At 60.1% G+C, this 14,650-nt stretch overlaps 1 protein-coding gene and 1 long non-coding RNA gene across 7 annotated transcripts in view; one reads left to right on the forward strand and one right to left on the reverse strand.

Annotated features, from left to right (window-relative positions):
- Positions 1–14,650, forward strand: part of LAMA5 (laminin subunit alpha 5) — a 58,755-nt gene that overhangs the window by 9,272 nt on the left and 34,833 nt on the right. For all 6 annotated transcript variants that reach the window (XR_004033082.1, XR_004033083.1, XM_030826613.1 and 3 more), the window contains exons 3-11: positions 4,641–4,758; positions 5,534–5,652; positions 5,861–6,031; positions 6,139–6,236; positions 11,568–11,683; positions 11,794–11,912; positions 11,998–12,088; positions 12,379–12,513; positions 12,707–12,766. Coding sequence is in view for 4 of the 6 variants with exons in the window: in XM_030826613.1 (XP_030682473.1) it covers positions 4,641–4,758; positions 5,534–5,652; positions 5,861–6,031; positions 6,139–6,236; positions 11,568–11,683; positions 11,794–11,912; positions 11,998–12,088; positions 12,379–12,513; positions 12,707–12,766 (1,027 nt within the window). In the remaining 2 variants the exon portion in view is untranslated. The remainder of the gene's footprint in view (positions 1–4,640; positions 4,759–5,533; positions 5,653–5,860; positions 6,032–6,138; positions 6,237–11,567; positions 11,684–11,793; positions 11,913–11,997; positions 12,089–12,378; positions 12,514–12,706; positions 12,767–14,650) is intronic.
- On the reverse strand, positions 1,482–4,883 carry LOC115838012. The gene is made up of 3 exons (XR_004033084.1): positions 4,557–4,883; positions 2,486–2,687; positions 1,482–1,773 (listed from the first exon to the last, which is right to left on the reverse strand). It is a non-coding gene; the product is annotated as an uncharacterized LOC115838012 (long non-coding RNA).

Raw genomic sequence — 14,650 nt, forward strand, 5'->3', positions numbered from 1 at the left:
TGGGATAACCTCTACTTCCTGTGTCCCCGGCTGACCATCTGGCCTGACCTGGCTGGGCTGCAGAGCTTGGGCTGCAGTGGTTGGGGTCCCTGAATCCACCCCAGGCCCAGCTCTGTTGAGGTGCGGGCAGCCCCCTGGCTGGGACCCCATTCCCTCCCTCCAGCTGGGGAGTTCCTGGCCCCCCACCCACTCCTGGAAGTTTTCCTGTCTTGCTTAGGACATCTGTAGTTGGGCATGGCAGTGTCCAACCCCGGAGTTGGGGGTTCTGGCCTCGGAGTTTTTATTTTTCTTCCCAGCGGTGGGCTTGCTGTGGAAACCCCCGGCTTTTCCACTCTACATCCCTCTGGGAGAAGTGTCTGTGTGGGGCGTGTTTCCGGACCCCTGATAAGTTGTGTGACCGCCGTGCTTATTCAACCAGCTGGGGGCCGGTGGAGATGCTCCCGGCCGCCGCCCCGCCCCTGCTGTGGGGCTTATCTACGTTTCCAGATGGAGTCTCTTTGAGGGGAGGCACACGGCGGGAGTGGGCAAGGGCTGGGCTGACCCAGGACTCTGGGCATCGAGGGGGCCGGGTGCCCCGGTGCCCTGTCCGAGCAGTGCGGTCAGGGTGCTGGCCCGGACGCCTGGGGCTAGGAGGGGCTTTTCCTGCCCCAGGAATTGGCACAACGCCCTTCTTCCTGCAGGGTGGGGGCTGAGTCACAGACCGCTGTGATCCAGGCTGCCGGGGAAGGCTGGACTGGCCCTCACCCAGCACAGCGGGCACCTGGGCCTGGCCCTGGTCTCCCCAACCCAAGATGGGCCAGGGCAGAGCTGGGTTTGGGCACCGTGAAAGCACCACCTCCCCTCATCTGGAGGTTCCAGCCACCCCATGGTGGGGTGGGTGCCTCAGCCCAGGAGGCTGCTAGCCAACAGCCCCACACCATCCCCAGGGTCCCCAAAAGCCCCGCCAGTGTTTCTCTGTAGTCCTCACCATGCTGCCCAGACCCCAGCACCTACTCAGTCCCCTCTGCAGCTTTGCCTTTGGAGCGCCAGTGAGTGGGGCAGCTCCAGCGGGGGCCTCTTGGCATCTCTGCGGGGTGGCTGCTGCCTGCCCTCCAGGAACAGCTGGCATCCTCCCTCCCAGGGTGCTCGAACCTTCATGCCCTCACGAAAGGCATTTTATCCTGAGGCCCCTCTCTGCAGCAATTCCCACTGCCCTGTGCCCAGGAAGGGGAAGTGTCCGCCCCAGGGCCACACAATCCCGGAAGCCTGGAGCCTGCCTGGGCCCTGGGTCCTGGGCCCCGTGCCCCGTGCTCCTGGGGCTCTCGCCGACCCCCTGTGAGGCAGTGGTCACCCGGCAGAGGCCTCCTCTGGGAGCCGTGGCCCTCCCAGGTCAGGCTGAGTTGGGGGTACTGGGGGTGCAGTGACTGAGAGGCGGGTCCGGCTGCTGTCCTGGAGACGTGCCTGCCCCAAAATAGCCGATTTTTAAAAATAACTCAGGCGGCTTTTGTTTGGCTTTTGCTTTAAAAGAATTTTTTTTTTTTTCTTTCTGCACAGAACTATGTAGCAGCGGAAAGGTCAGCACTGGCAGCTGAGCTGAGCCGGGCGTGCAGGGGGAGGGGCGGTCCTGAAGCCCGGGGTCTGTGCTCGCTCCGGGTCATGGCGAGGGCGGCCGGTGTGGCTCTGGGAGCCGCGACCAGGTCAGAGACAGATGGGAGTCCTCCAGTGCGGGCTTCCCTTCCTGTGAGCATCTGTGCAGCCACCAGGCCCTCGAGGACAGCTGTCCAGGGCCCGTGTCTGACAGACAGATGGTTGGGATGGGGGACAGACAGGAGGCCAGGATCTTCCCGTGTGTCCCAGGGGTTGGGAGGGCGAAGTGTCTGTGTCCCCTCATCCTGCTGATCAGTGTCTTCAAGTCAATATTTGTGCAAGTGCTCTCAGCTGGGAAAAATGTGACTGGCCTGCTGAAGGGGAGGGGGGAGGACGGATTGGGCCGAGGAGGGCGCAGCCTCCATCATCCAGGCGCTGAGGGAACAGCGGGGGCGGCCCCCAGGAGGCTCAGTTGGGACCTTTAGTCTCCTTCGGAGCCTTTGGTGGGAGGGGCTGTGATGCCACCTCCCCGAGAACAGCCTGTGTCTGTGCCCCCGTCCACCTTGAGCGGACCCCTCCCTGTCCAGGCACAGGGGCCATTGGCCCCCACCTGGGGCTCTCTGGAATGCTTGTGGTCAGGCCTACAGGGGGCTGCTGAGGCCCAGGTGTGGGGCTGGGTATAGGGTCTGTCCCTGAAGAGGCTCAAACCCCTCCCTGCTGGACAGGGCATGTCTCCCTGCCCCCCACCCACAGGGAGGTAGACGATGACCTCAGAGCCTGGCAGCCGGTGAATAGGCCTGTGCCCCACCCCCACCCGGAAGGCTGCGCTTGGCTCCCACAGTCCCTGCCACGCCAAGCCCTCTGAGAAGGGTGGGATTTGGACCTGGTATGTCTGGAGTCCTGGAACCTTGCCCCCTACCTGGAGTCTGGGCAGCTGGTGCCCCCAAGGGCTGAAGCTATGAGGGGTCTGTGGTCTTTTCATGGGGGACCCCACAGCAGTCTCAGTCCAGTGGGGTGACTGTAGGTCTCGTGCAGCTCTGGGGGACCCCACTCTCCTCCTTGGGGCCCTAGGCTCCCAGTCCTACCTGGCCAACAGCACCTGCTGTTCCCGGGCGCAACTGCTGTGCGGAGAAACCCTCCGGAGGAGTGGGCACTGGCGGGTCAGGGTGCCGAGGAGGTGTGGTGGGTGGCCATGGGGTGTGGCATGACCCTCGGAGGCCTGCTGGCCTTTTTAGGGCCCACCTGGGGGCCCACCTGTGAGCAGAGGAGGGGCTGCTCCCCACTGCCGCCCGCAAAGAGTTGGGCTGAGTACTGAGGTCTCCCAAGGTCTCCACCGCGGACCCTGTGGGCCTGTCAGGGGAGGTGTGGCCTGGGACAGGCAGGCCACACCTGTGCTGTGGGTCCGTGAGTTGCCTCTCTCCCCAGCACCTGGGCCTCCTTCTACAGGCGGTGGGGAGGTTCGTGTTTCCTCCGCCTCCCTGCCAGGTCCCTGTGGAGCATCTGCCTGGCAGAGCCCTTTCCCCTTTGTTTGAGAGGGGCTGGGGAGGGGCTCACCCTCCCTTGGAGCCTCCAGGCTTGTGACAGGGCCTGGAGACACCTTCCCTCCTTTGCCCCCACATAGGGGGAGGCTAGGGCTCCCCTCAAAGGCTATGGCGGGTGGGAGCACTTGGCCGCAGCAGGGACCGAGCCCTGGCTTGCATGAGTGTGAAGGCGGGGTGCTGCCTGGGTACTGCCCCCTCCTGTGTGCCTCCGGACCCCCCCTGCTCCTGGGTAGCAGCCTCTTGCCATTGAGGCCATGGGCTGTTTTTAGGGACCAGAGACCTTTTCAGAGGGGGCCTGTGGCCTCGGTCCATGGAGGAGCCACCCCCACAGTGTTTCACTGTTGGGCCAGCGGGTGTGTGTGCACCCCCAGGTGCAGGCATGGAGGCCCGTGGTCATTTCAGGTGGGTGCAGAGATGAGGCTGGGTAGCACTGACTGCTGGGGGTGGGAGAGGCTCAGGCCTGGAGTCCTGAGGGCAGGGTGTCAGGGGATAGGTAGGGAGGGAGGGAAGTCCAGGCTGATCAGAGGCCTGAGGGGAGCCAGCAGGCCTGGCCTGTGCGGAGAGAAGGGCCTGGGCCTGGGGAGATGTCCACAGCTGAGGGTTGGGGGAGGGGCTGCAGTCAGGGAAGCCTTCTCTGAGGAGGTGTACAAAGCGCCCTGTGGAGACTGAGCCAGGCTCTCCCCCAGCCCCGAGGCACAGACACATGGGCTGTCCCTGGGTGGAGGTCGGGCTGACACATGGGGAGAGAGTGGGCAGAGCCAGGGCGGGGCCAGGGCAGGGGCTTGGGGTTTCGGGGGCCTGGGAAGGAGCAGCTTTCCTCTGCCCTGGGCAGGGCTGCCCTGACACGCACCGGGCCACAGCAGTGCTACTGCCCCAGTGCCTGGGCCGGTGGAGTCTCCAAGGCAGGCTTAGCTTCGAGAGGGCCCCCTGCCTGCAAGGCTGAGCCCCGCTTGCTCTCTGCAGCCCGGCCCCCGCAGGCTCAGTGGGCCCCTGGCTGTGGGCTGGTCAGCATGCGAGTGAGTGGAGCCTGGGGAGGGGTGCCTGGCGTGAGGTGGGGGCAGGGGCCCCATCTTAGGAGCGGCTGACCTGTCAGAGGGACTAGGGGGTTGGACCTTTGGACCTGCCCGGTGGCAGGGACCACTATCTGGCCACTGGGCCTGGCTGGATGTCAGGGCTGTGGGGACAGTGGGATGTGTTCCTGCCTCCACCCTGGCCAGTCCCTACCTGGGCCGTAGGTAGGCCACTCCCTAGCTTGCTCCGTCTGCAGCCACAGAGCTTGCAGGACCATGGGGAACCCCAAACTCCTGTGGCAGGGAAGGGGAGGAGGCAGTGCATTGCCCCCCAGCACAGGCGGGGAGCCCTCCCCCCTGGGTTCGTCTGCCCCACACAGGCAAACCCTGAGGTGCCCACTGTGTGGCGAGGGTGCCACGTCCCCTGCTGTGGCCTCACCTGAGGGGCAGAAACTGAGCCAGGCCCCTGGGAGCACGGGAATCCAGGCGCCCCTGGCTCCCCTGACGCCCTCGCGTCCCGCAGGTCTTCCATGTGGCCTACGTCCTCATCAAGTTTGCCAACTCACCCCGGCCGGACCTCTGGGTGCTGGAGCGGTCCATGGACTTTGGCCACACCTACCAGCCCTGGCAGTTCTTTGCGTGTGAGTCTCTGCCGCTACGGGGCCTGGGGGGCGAGGTTGCGGGGGGGTCCCTGGGCAGGCCCTCCATGACTAGGCTTCTGAAAGTCTCCGAACACCCAGCCCTGCCCTCACCCAGCTGCTGTGGTCATGACTGTCAGACGAGGACCTGAAGGCTCATGGGGATTTATTGGCTCCTGTCCCTGGCGTCGGGCACAGCTGGGTCCAGGGGCTGTGGCGCCGGGAATCTCTGGTGCCATCTCTTGGCTGCCTCTGGATGGCTTCCTGCGGCGGCAGCTCCCCGTGGTGACAAAAGGGCCCTGGCAGCTCCCACCTCGCTTCCTGCCAGCCTAGCCACCTGTGTCAGGAGTACTGGAGTGCTAGCCTAGATACTGGCCATCCTTGGCCCCGTGCCACCCTGACCAGTCATGCTGGTGGGAGTGGGTGCTCCTCCCCAGTAGAGCAGGCCTGGTCACGTGTCCCCCAAAATTCCCTGGCCTGAGAATGGGGGAGGGGCGGGTCAGTGATGGGCAGTAGGCGTCTGTCCCCAAGGAAGGGGGTGAGGATGGTCACTGGGGGGGTCACTCGCACTCGAAGCGTGCAAGGGAGAGCGGTGGGGGGCAGTGCAGTCCAACGGGCCAGGACCCCTCAGCCAGTGAGCTGTGGTCTCTGTCACATGGTCTCTTGGCCCCTGGGAGCCTCAGTGGCAAGGCCCAGAGACGTCAAGGGGCCCAGGGCACTGAGGGGGCCCAGGCTTTCCTGGTGATCCAGCGCCCTCCTCTCCCACCATTCCCTGCAGCCTCCAAGAGGGACTGTCTGGAGCGGTTTGGGCCACAGACGCTGGAGCGCATCACACGGGACGACGCGGCCATCTGCACCACCGAGTACTCACGCATCGTGCCCCTGGAGAACGGAGAGGTGGGCCGGGGAGGGGCAGCGCGGTGCAGGGGCTGGAGAAGGGAGAGGTGGGCCCGGGAGGGGCAGCGCGGTGCAGGGGCTGGAGAAGGAGAGGTGGGCCGGGAGGGGCAGCGCGGTGCAGGGGCTGGAGAATGGAGAGGTGGGCCCGGGAGGGGCAGTGCCGAGCAGGGGCTGGGGCCACACTGGCCTCACCGCATACTGCCCGCAGATCGTGGTGTCCCTGGTGAATGGACGTCCAGGTGCCATGAATTTCTCCTACTCGCCGCTGCTACGTGAGTTCACCAAGGCCACCAACGTCCGCCTGCGCTTCCTGCGCACCAACACGCTGCTGGGCCACCTCATGGGGAAGGCGCTGCGGGACCCCACAGTCACCCGCCGGGTGAGCTGCCCATGGCCCAGGCGGGGGAGGGGGACTGGCTGGGTGGACCCGGGACTCAGAGTGGGTGAGGCGTGGCCACCTGGCGCTCACGGAGCCTGCGGGTGCAGTATTATTACAGCATCAAGGATATCAGCATCGGAGGCCGCTGTGTCTGCCACGGCCACGCGGATGCCTGCCATGCCAAAGACCCCACGGACCCATTCAGGTGAGGCGCCGTTCGGGTGAGGCCCCATTCGGGTGAGGCCCCGTTCGGGTGAGGCCCCGTTCGGGTGAGGCCCCGTTCGGGTGCGGTTCTCAGCTGCCGGCCTGGCCTTGTCACCCCTGCCTAACCTGAGGGTGGGTGACCTGGTTCCATGGCCCACCACGACCCTGCTGTCTGTGTGACCTGAACTGATGACCACCGCACGGGCCTCAGTTGCCTCATCTGTGCAGTGATGTGGAGGCCAGGGCGTGTGCAGCCTCCCCAGGGTGCCCTATCTTGGTTTGGGGGGGGGGCTTGCCCTGCTGCCAGCAGAAGTGGGGCTCTCCGGAACCCCAGGCCAGCTGGCCTTCCCACCATAGTGGACACCTGGGGCCCCATGGAGGGGAGTCAGTGATGGGGATGATTGATCCCCAACTCCACACTTGCGTCCCCCAGAATGGACAGGTGCCCACTATCTGCCAAGGCAGCCCTAATTCACTTTGGGGGTACCCGCCCAGCTCCCCCAACCTTTTAGGACACAACAGACAACTTTCCTGCTGCCCCAGCCCTGACCTTCACTCCAGCCAAGCAGGGACCAGGGCCCAGGACGGGGATGGCGAGGTGGGGGCAGCCAACACCCCACATCTGCGGTGCCCTTTGTGCTTGCTTTCGGGGGCGGCCGAGGGCACTGCAGAGCATCCACCTCCCGGGAGCCCCTCACAGAACGGGCAATGGCCCTGGTGCTGGCACCTGCACATGCCTGGGCCTCACCCAGAATCCTCAGTAAGGTAGGGCCGGGCTCATTCTGCCGAGAAGCAGCCCCAGGGCACGTCCGTCCTTTCCTCCCTCCCTCTGTTGGTTCCTTCAGCCAGCAGCTGTGTGTTGAGCCCCTAACCCATGCTGGGCCCTTTTCCTGGGAATGGGAACACAGGGTGGGACCCCATCCCAGCCTCAGGAGCACCTGTTCTGGGGGAGGCAGCTGGGAAACACACAAACCAGTACTCAGCGTGGTGCCCGGAGGGTGTAACACCCGAGGGTGGCAGTGCAGTCATGGGGCTGGACAGAAGCCACTCAGAGTGGTGCAGCTGAGGCTGAGTGTGTGACGAGGCTCCTGGACCCCCAGCAGGGAGCCGGCAGGGCTCATCTAGTGCCTGCAACTGAGCAGCCCAACTTCATGCGCTTGGATTTGGGACCTGCCCCTGCCTTCTGCAGGGGTCTTACTGCTCTGTCCACACTCCAGTTTACAGGGGAGGTGGGGAGGCGGGTGGAGCTCAGACAGGATAAAGGTTCACTCCCATTCTCACGGCCAGTGCCGAGCAGAGGTGGGAGCCCCAGGCCCCTTCGGATGTGGCTGATGGGTCTGAGGGGAGGAGCGTCACAGTCACCTGAGCCGGAGGACTTGGGCTGTTTGCCAGGAGCTATGGGCCCTGGGGACCCACCCTGGGCACTGGTTGCTGCCAGCACAGCTTCAGGCTGCTGAGCTCCAGCAGAGCTAAGTTGTCCTGGGAAATTAAGTGCCAAGTGGGGACACAGCTCGTGACAGCAGGGAGTGGAACCCGCCAGGCAGCCAAGTGGGCCTCCAAGGAGAGGAAGGGCACAGGAGCCAGGGCTTGCCTTGGCCTGCAGGGAAGACATTGCCATCCCCTGACTCACCGCACCTGGGTGTGGACTGAGCTCAGCTCTCCCTGCAGGTGCAAGCAGGGGTGACTGGGAATCTTTCCTGGAACCACAGACTCTGTTACCAGCACCTGGTCACGCACCAGTGTCCCAAAACATCAGCCTGCCCGTGTTCTGCCTGCACCCTTTACCCGCCACCCCGTCTCTCCTCCAGGGAAGGGGGCTCCATGTTTTCAGCCAGCAATTTTCTGCCTCTTTGCCTCCACCGTCACCTTACTCCCACCCAAACCATCACCCCCACTACCAGCCCACCCCCACCATCATCACCCTTACCATCACTGTCACCCCCCCACCCCCCCCCCCACACCGTCACCACCCCAGCTCACCGTCATCACCCCAGCATCACCGTCATCACCCCAGCATCACCGTCACCCCCCACCATCACCGTCACCCCCCACCATCGTCATCACCCCCACCATCATCACCACCATCACCCCCACCATCACCGTCACCACCTCCACCGTCACCACCCCCACCATCACCGTCACCACCCCCATCATCATCACCACTATCACCACCCCCACCATCACCATCACCACCTCCACCATCACCACCCCCACCATCACCGTCACCACCCCCATCATCATCACCCCCACCATCACCATCACCACCCCCACCATCACCGTCACCACCACCATCACCACCCCCACCATCACCGTCACCACCCCACCATCACCACCCCCACCATCACCGTCACCACCCCTACCATCACCACCCCCACCATCACTGTCACCACCCCCACCGTCACCACCATCACTGTCACCACCCCCACCGTCATCACCCCACCATCACTGTCACCACCCCCACCATCACGTCACCACCCCACCATCAGCGTCACCACCACCATCACCGTCACCACCCCCACCATCACCGTCATCACCCCCACCATCACCATCCCCTGGGTTGCTGCTTCCTCCTTCCTGAAATGCACTCCATAGTTTTTCTATTCCATGACAGTCTACCCGGAATTGTCTGAAAACGGCTGTTTTGTCCTCCCTCTTGAATGATAGTTGAGCTGACTGTAGGATTCATGGTTGGTAGCTGTGTCTCTCAGCACTTTGGAGAAATGATTTGACTGTCTCTTCATCTCTCCAGGTGCTTGGGAGAGTCCATTGTCCCTGCAGTTGCTGATCCTCTGTGGGTCATCTTCCTCTCCCGGACTTTTTATGAGCCATTGGTGTTCTGCAGATTTATTGTGATGTGTTGAGGATTGGGATTTTTTTCTTGCTCAGGACTCAAACTTTTTTTTTTTTTTTTTTTTTTTGGAGACGGAGTCTCTCTGTGTTGCCCAGGCTGGCGTGCAGTAGCACGATCTCGGCTCACTGCAAGCTCCGCCTCCCGGGTTCACGCCATTCTCCTGCCTCAGCCTCCTGAGTAGCTGGGACTACAGGCGCCCGCCACCACACCTAGCTAATTTTTTTGTATTTTTAGTAGAGACGGGGTTTCATCATGTTAGCCAGGATGGTCTCAATCTCCTGACCTCGTGATCTGCCCGCCTTGGCCTCCCAAAGTGCTGGGATTACAGGCATGAGCCACTGTGCCCAGCCATTTTTTTTTTTTTTTTTTGTATTTTTAGTAGAGATGGGGTGGTTTCACCATGTTAGCCAAGATGGTCTCGATCTCCTGACCTCGTGATCCACCTGCCTCAGCCTCCAAAGTGCTGGGATTACAGGTGTGAGCCACCACACCTGGCCATGTGTTCATTATTAATTCCAGACCATCCTTGGCCATTCTTCCTGACTGTTGGCTCCATTTCCTACCTCTTTTCCCCTGGAGTCCCCATTAGATACAGGAGCACCTTCTGGTTTCCTTCTCGTAATTTCTATTTCCTCTCTATCTTCTGAGTTGTCTTCTGGATAGCTTCTTTAGCTCTTCTTCCACTTCACTAAATCTCTCTTCTACTGTGTCTGGTCTGCTGTTTAGCCCATCCATTGAGTCTTTAATTTTATAGTTTCATTTTTCATTTCTAGAAGTTCTGATTGGTTCTTTTTCACATCTGCCTGTTTTCCATAGTGTTTTTTTAAATATGTTTTAGATTTCTGTTTTATTTTATTTTATTCTTTTTTGAGACAGAGTATCACACTCTTGCCCAGGCTGGAGTGCAGTGGCACAATCTCGGCTCACTGCAAGCTCCACCTCCTGGGTTCATGCCATTCTCCTGCCTCATCCTCCTGAATAGCTGGGACTACAGGCACCAGCCACCACACCCGGCTAATTTTTTGTATTTTTCTTTAGTAGAGATGGAGTTTCACCTTGTTAGCCAGATGGTCTCGATCTCCTGACCTCGTGATCCACCCACCTTGGCTTCCCAAAGTGCTGGCATTACAGGCATGAGCCACTGCGCCCAGCCTATGTTTTAGATTTCCTTATGACCATTTTTAACATTCTTCTTCGGCTTCTACTAGATTACTCCATTTTGTGAGGTTCTTGGGGCTCTTTCTGCTGACCTGCCACATTGTTTCTCTGCAAGGTCTTTAGCAGGGTTTATCTTTGTGCTTCTGGTGTGCCCTGGGATTGGGATGGTTTTGGGAGAGCTTTTGCTATGCACCCCAGGGTGTCGCCAGCCTGGCACCACTTTTCCTATCAATTTCTTGACTATGTGGATTTTTGAAAAACGGAACACCAGCTTCAGGCCCTTGCTTATAGGTGCTTGGAGTTGGTGTGAAGATAGAACAGCTTCTTTGTCGATCACCTGTGCCAACGGGCAGTTTATTTCCCAGTTCCTCTCACTGAGGGTATGGCCTTCCCAGATTGGATTCTGAGAGAAAGCAGTACTGATTCCCGAGGCCCTGTGAGGTGGGCTCCGTGGAGGACAGGACTAGAGCTGGACGATTTGAGGCTCTGGGTCTAATCCTCTCTGATTGACTTCTGGGGTCCTGCTCAGGAAACACACTGCCCTGCAGCCTCCGGCAGGGCCTGATCTGGGGCGGGGACTCCCGCTGCGGTCTGGCTGTGTTGTGTGCTGGGGCAAGGCTTTGGTCTGCTTGTCCTGGCTAATATTGAGCAGTAGGTGCTTCTAACCTCAGGCCTTGTCTCCCTCCAGCTGTCACTGTGCCCACAGGACATAAGGCAAGATTCCAGCCCTCTGACTTAGTGTCCACCCCAGCTGGAAGAAGGAAGCAGTTCTTGGCCACTTGGCCCTAGGGAGGTGACCAGGATGCCTAGGAGTCCTGCCTGCTAAGCGAAATCTGAGCCTTGGGGGGTGCAAATGGACCCCTTTCCCTTCTGGCTCAGGGAGGTCCTGGGCTTACGCTCCAGTCCTGGCTGAAGTGGAAAGGTCATAACTCAGTTTTGGAGAACGCAGGTCTCCATCCTGACCTGCAGGCAAGGGGGACTCTACTGACCCCTGAGGTGCCCTGTCCTAGGCCCCACCCAGTCAATGCACACCTGCTCCCCAGTCCCGCCTCCGCAAAGGCCCTGTGAGACCCTGTCCTCCACCGCCTCTTTCCTTGTGTCCATTTCCTGAGCCTGGGGAAGCTGCGTCAGAGCCACTGGCTCGGGGATGCTGAGTCTGGGCAAGTGCTTGCTGCCTGACAGCTGGAGAAACAGCAGCGGAGGGCCGTGTCCATGTGGCAAGCCAAGCCATCGAGGGGATCACAGGCCCCTTCAGGGAAGGGACTTAGCACCTGCCACCTGTCTCCAGGATGGGCCTGAGCCCCCCTCCTGTGTACCCCACAGGCTGCAGTGCACCTGTCAGCACAACACCTGTGGGGGCACCTGCGACCGCTGCTGCCCCGGCTTCAACCAGCAGCCGTGGAAGCCTGCGACTGCCAACAGCGCCAACGAGTGCCAATGTGAGTGCCTCCTCCCACACACGCGTCCTGCCCACACCCTGACCCATGAGAGGGCCCCGGTGCCTGGGCCCGTGGAGGGCGTGCCGACAGCTGTGCTCCCCTCTCTCTAGCCTGTAACTGCCATGGCCATGCCACCGACTGTTACTACGACCCTGAGGTGGACCGGCGCCGCGCCAGCCAGAGCCTGGATGGCACCTATCAGGGTGGGGGCGTCTGTATCGACTGCCAGGTGGGCTGGGCTAGAGGGCTGGGAATGGGCTGGCCCCGAGGTAGGGCAGGGACCTCCCCAGACTCAACGGCCATTGCACCCCCAGCACCACACCACCGGCGTCAACTGTGAGCGCTGCCTGCCCGGCTTCTACCGCTCTCCCGACCACCCTCTCGACTCGCCCCACGTCTGCCGCCGTGAGTGGGATCAGCTGGGCGGGTGTCCTGGGTCTCAGGGTCTGCCCGGAAAGAGGCATTCTTGGGCCTTTGGGGCTGCTTTGGAGGGGATGTCCTGAGCTTCCAGGCCAGCCCAGGATGGAGCCTCCCAGGCCACGGGGCGGGTCCCCAGCTCTCATGTCTCCCCAGGGGGCCTGGCTGTAGCCCTCATTCCCACGGCCCTGGCTGGGGAGGTAGAGACTGCCCCATCTTGGAGCCCGCCCCTTGGGTCCTGGTAGCTCCAGGCTTACCCAGCTCCTGCCCCTGCCCAGGCTGCAACTGCGAGTCCGACTTCACGGATGGCACCTGCGAGGACCTGACGGGTCGCTGCTACTGCCGGCCCAGCTTCTCCGGGGAGCGGTGTGACGTGTGTGCCAAGGGCTTCACAGGCTTCCCAAGTTGCTACCGTGAGCACCTGCCAGGGGCATCTGAACAGACACCACTGCCTGCTGGACTCCGGGAGCGCTGCGGGGGGTGGAGGGGTTCCCCGGGGTGGGTCATGTTGTCCTCCGATTGCGCTGAGAGACCAAGGGTGGCAGGGGGTGTAGGGTGCTGGGGTTCTGAGCAGACCTGGCCAACGTGCATGTCTCTTCCCCTCAGCGACGCCCTCATCCTCCAATGACACCAGGGAGCAGGTGCTGCCAGCCGGCCAGATTGTGAGTAAGTGTCCTTGAGGCCCCCAGGTCCCCAGCCTGCCCTGCAGCCATGGGAGCTGCTTCACAGGAAGTTCTTGGAGAAGAAGGATTTTCATTTGGTCACTTTATTTTTGGCTTATTTCTTTTTATGCAAATTATGTCTATTCACACTGGAAAACCTTCAGAAATATAGGTAGGTATAAAGCCAAAGAAAAAAGTTAGCCCAGGCAACATGGTAAAGCCCTGTCTCTATGGAAAATACAAAAATTAGCCGGGCGTAGTGATGTGTGCCTGTAGTTTGAGCTACTCCGGAGGCTGAGGTGGAAGGATTGCTTGAGCCTGGAAGGCCGAGACTGCAGTGAGCCATGATTATACCACAGCACTCCAGCCTGGGCAACAGTGAGACCTTGTTTCAAAAAAGAAAATTGGGGGCCGGGCGTGGTGGCTCACGCCTGTAATCCCAGCACTTCGGGAGGCCAAGGCGGGTGGATCACCTGAGGTCAGGAGTTCAAGGCCAGCCTGGCTAACGGTGAAACCCCATCTCTACTAGCTGTGCATGGTGGCCGGCGCCTGTAGTCCCAGCTACTCGGGAGGCTGAGGCAGGAAAATCGCTTGAACCCGGAAGGCGGAGCTTGCAGTGAGCCGAGATTGCACCACTGCACCCCAGCCTGGGCAACAGAGCGAAACTCCATCTCAAAAAGAAAAACACAAAAAGTTAGCCACAATTCCACCACCTCTGCACAGCACTTGAATGCTCTCTGTACACAAGCACTTCTCTTTCGCAAGCTTCGTCACGCGCTCTGCACCCTGTCCTGTGATTACGCCCCAGCCGCAATCCTGCAAACACATTGTCTCGTGGCCCGTTTCATAGGGACTAATGAAGTATTTATTTAAACAACCCCCAGTAGTTGGAAATCTAGGTTCTTTTTTTTTAATTATGCTGTGATAAAGCATTATTAAGATGAGGTAGAAAACTGGCCGGGCACAGTGGCTCACACCTGTAATCCCAGCGCTTTGGGAGGCCGAGGCAGGTGGATTACCTGAGGTCGGGAGTTAAGACACCAGCCTGGCCAACATGGTGAAACCCCATCTCTACTAAAAATACAAAAATTAGCCAGGCATGGTGGTGCGTGCCTATAATCCCAGCTACTTGGGGGGCTCAGGCAGGAGAATTGCTTGAACCTGGTTGCAGTGAGCTGAGATCCACCATCGCACTCCAGCCTAGGTGACAGAGTGAGACTCCATCTCAAAAAATAAATTAAAAAAAAAAAAAAAAAGTCTCCCAGCCTACAGTCACAGCCACAGGGCAGCATGGCACCTGCTGACCAAACCATCACCATTACCACATAGCAGAGTCTATCACTCTTGGCTTGATAGACAAAAAATATTCTCAAGTCAGAGCCATGTTGCCTCGCTTTTTAGTGTTTCTGGAATTGGGACGTGTCTTTTGCTTGATGGCATATCACAGTCTAGTTGGTAGGGTTTTTCCCTTTCGTGACAGGACATACAAGCATGGCATCTTTCCCAGTGAGTGGGGTCTTAGATTGTATTTGATATTATGTATTTTTTTTTTTTTTTTTGAGATGGAGTTTCGCTCTTTTTGCCCAGGCTGGAATGCAATGGTGTGATCTTGGCTCACTACCACCTGTGCCTCCCAGATGCAAATGATTCTTCTGCTTCAGCCTACCGAGTAGCTGGGATTACAGGCATGTGCCACTACGCCCAGCTAATTTTGTATTTTTAGTAGAGACAGAGTTTCTCCATGTTGGTCAGGCTGGTCTTGAACTCCCGACCTCAGGTAATTCGCCTGCCTTGGTGTCCTAAAGTGCTGGGATTACAAGCATGAGCCACCATGCCTGGCACGATATTGTGTTGTTTTTAGCTGCACTTTGACTACTCTGTAAGCTTG

The sequence above is a fragment of the Nomascus leucogenys genome, chromosome 13, assembly GCF_006542625.1.
Source record: "Nomascus leucogenys isolate Asia chromosome 13, Asia_NLE_v1, whole genome shotgun sequence".
In the NCBI taxonomy this organism is placed as follows: Eukaryota; Metazoa; Chordata; class Mammalia; order Primates; family Hylobatidae; genus Nomascus; species Nomascus leucogenys.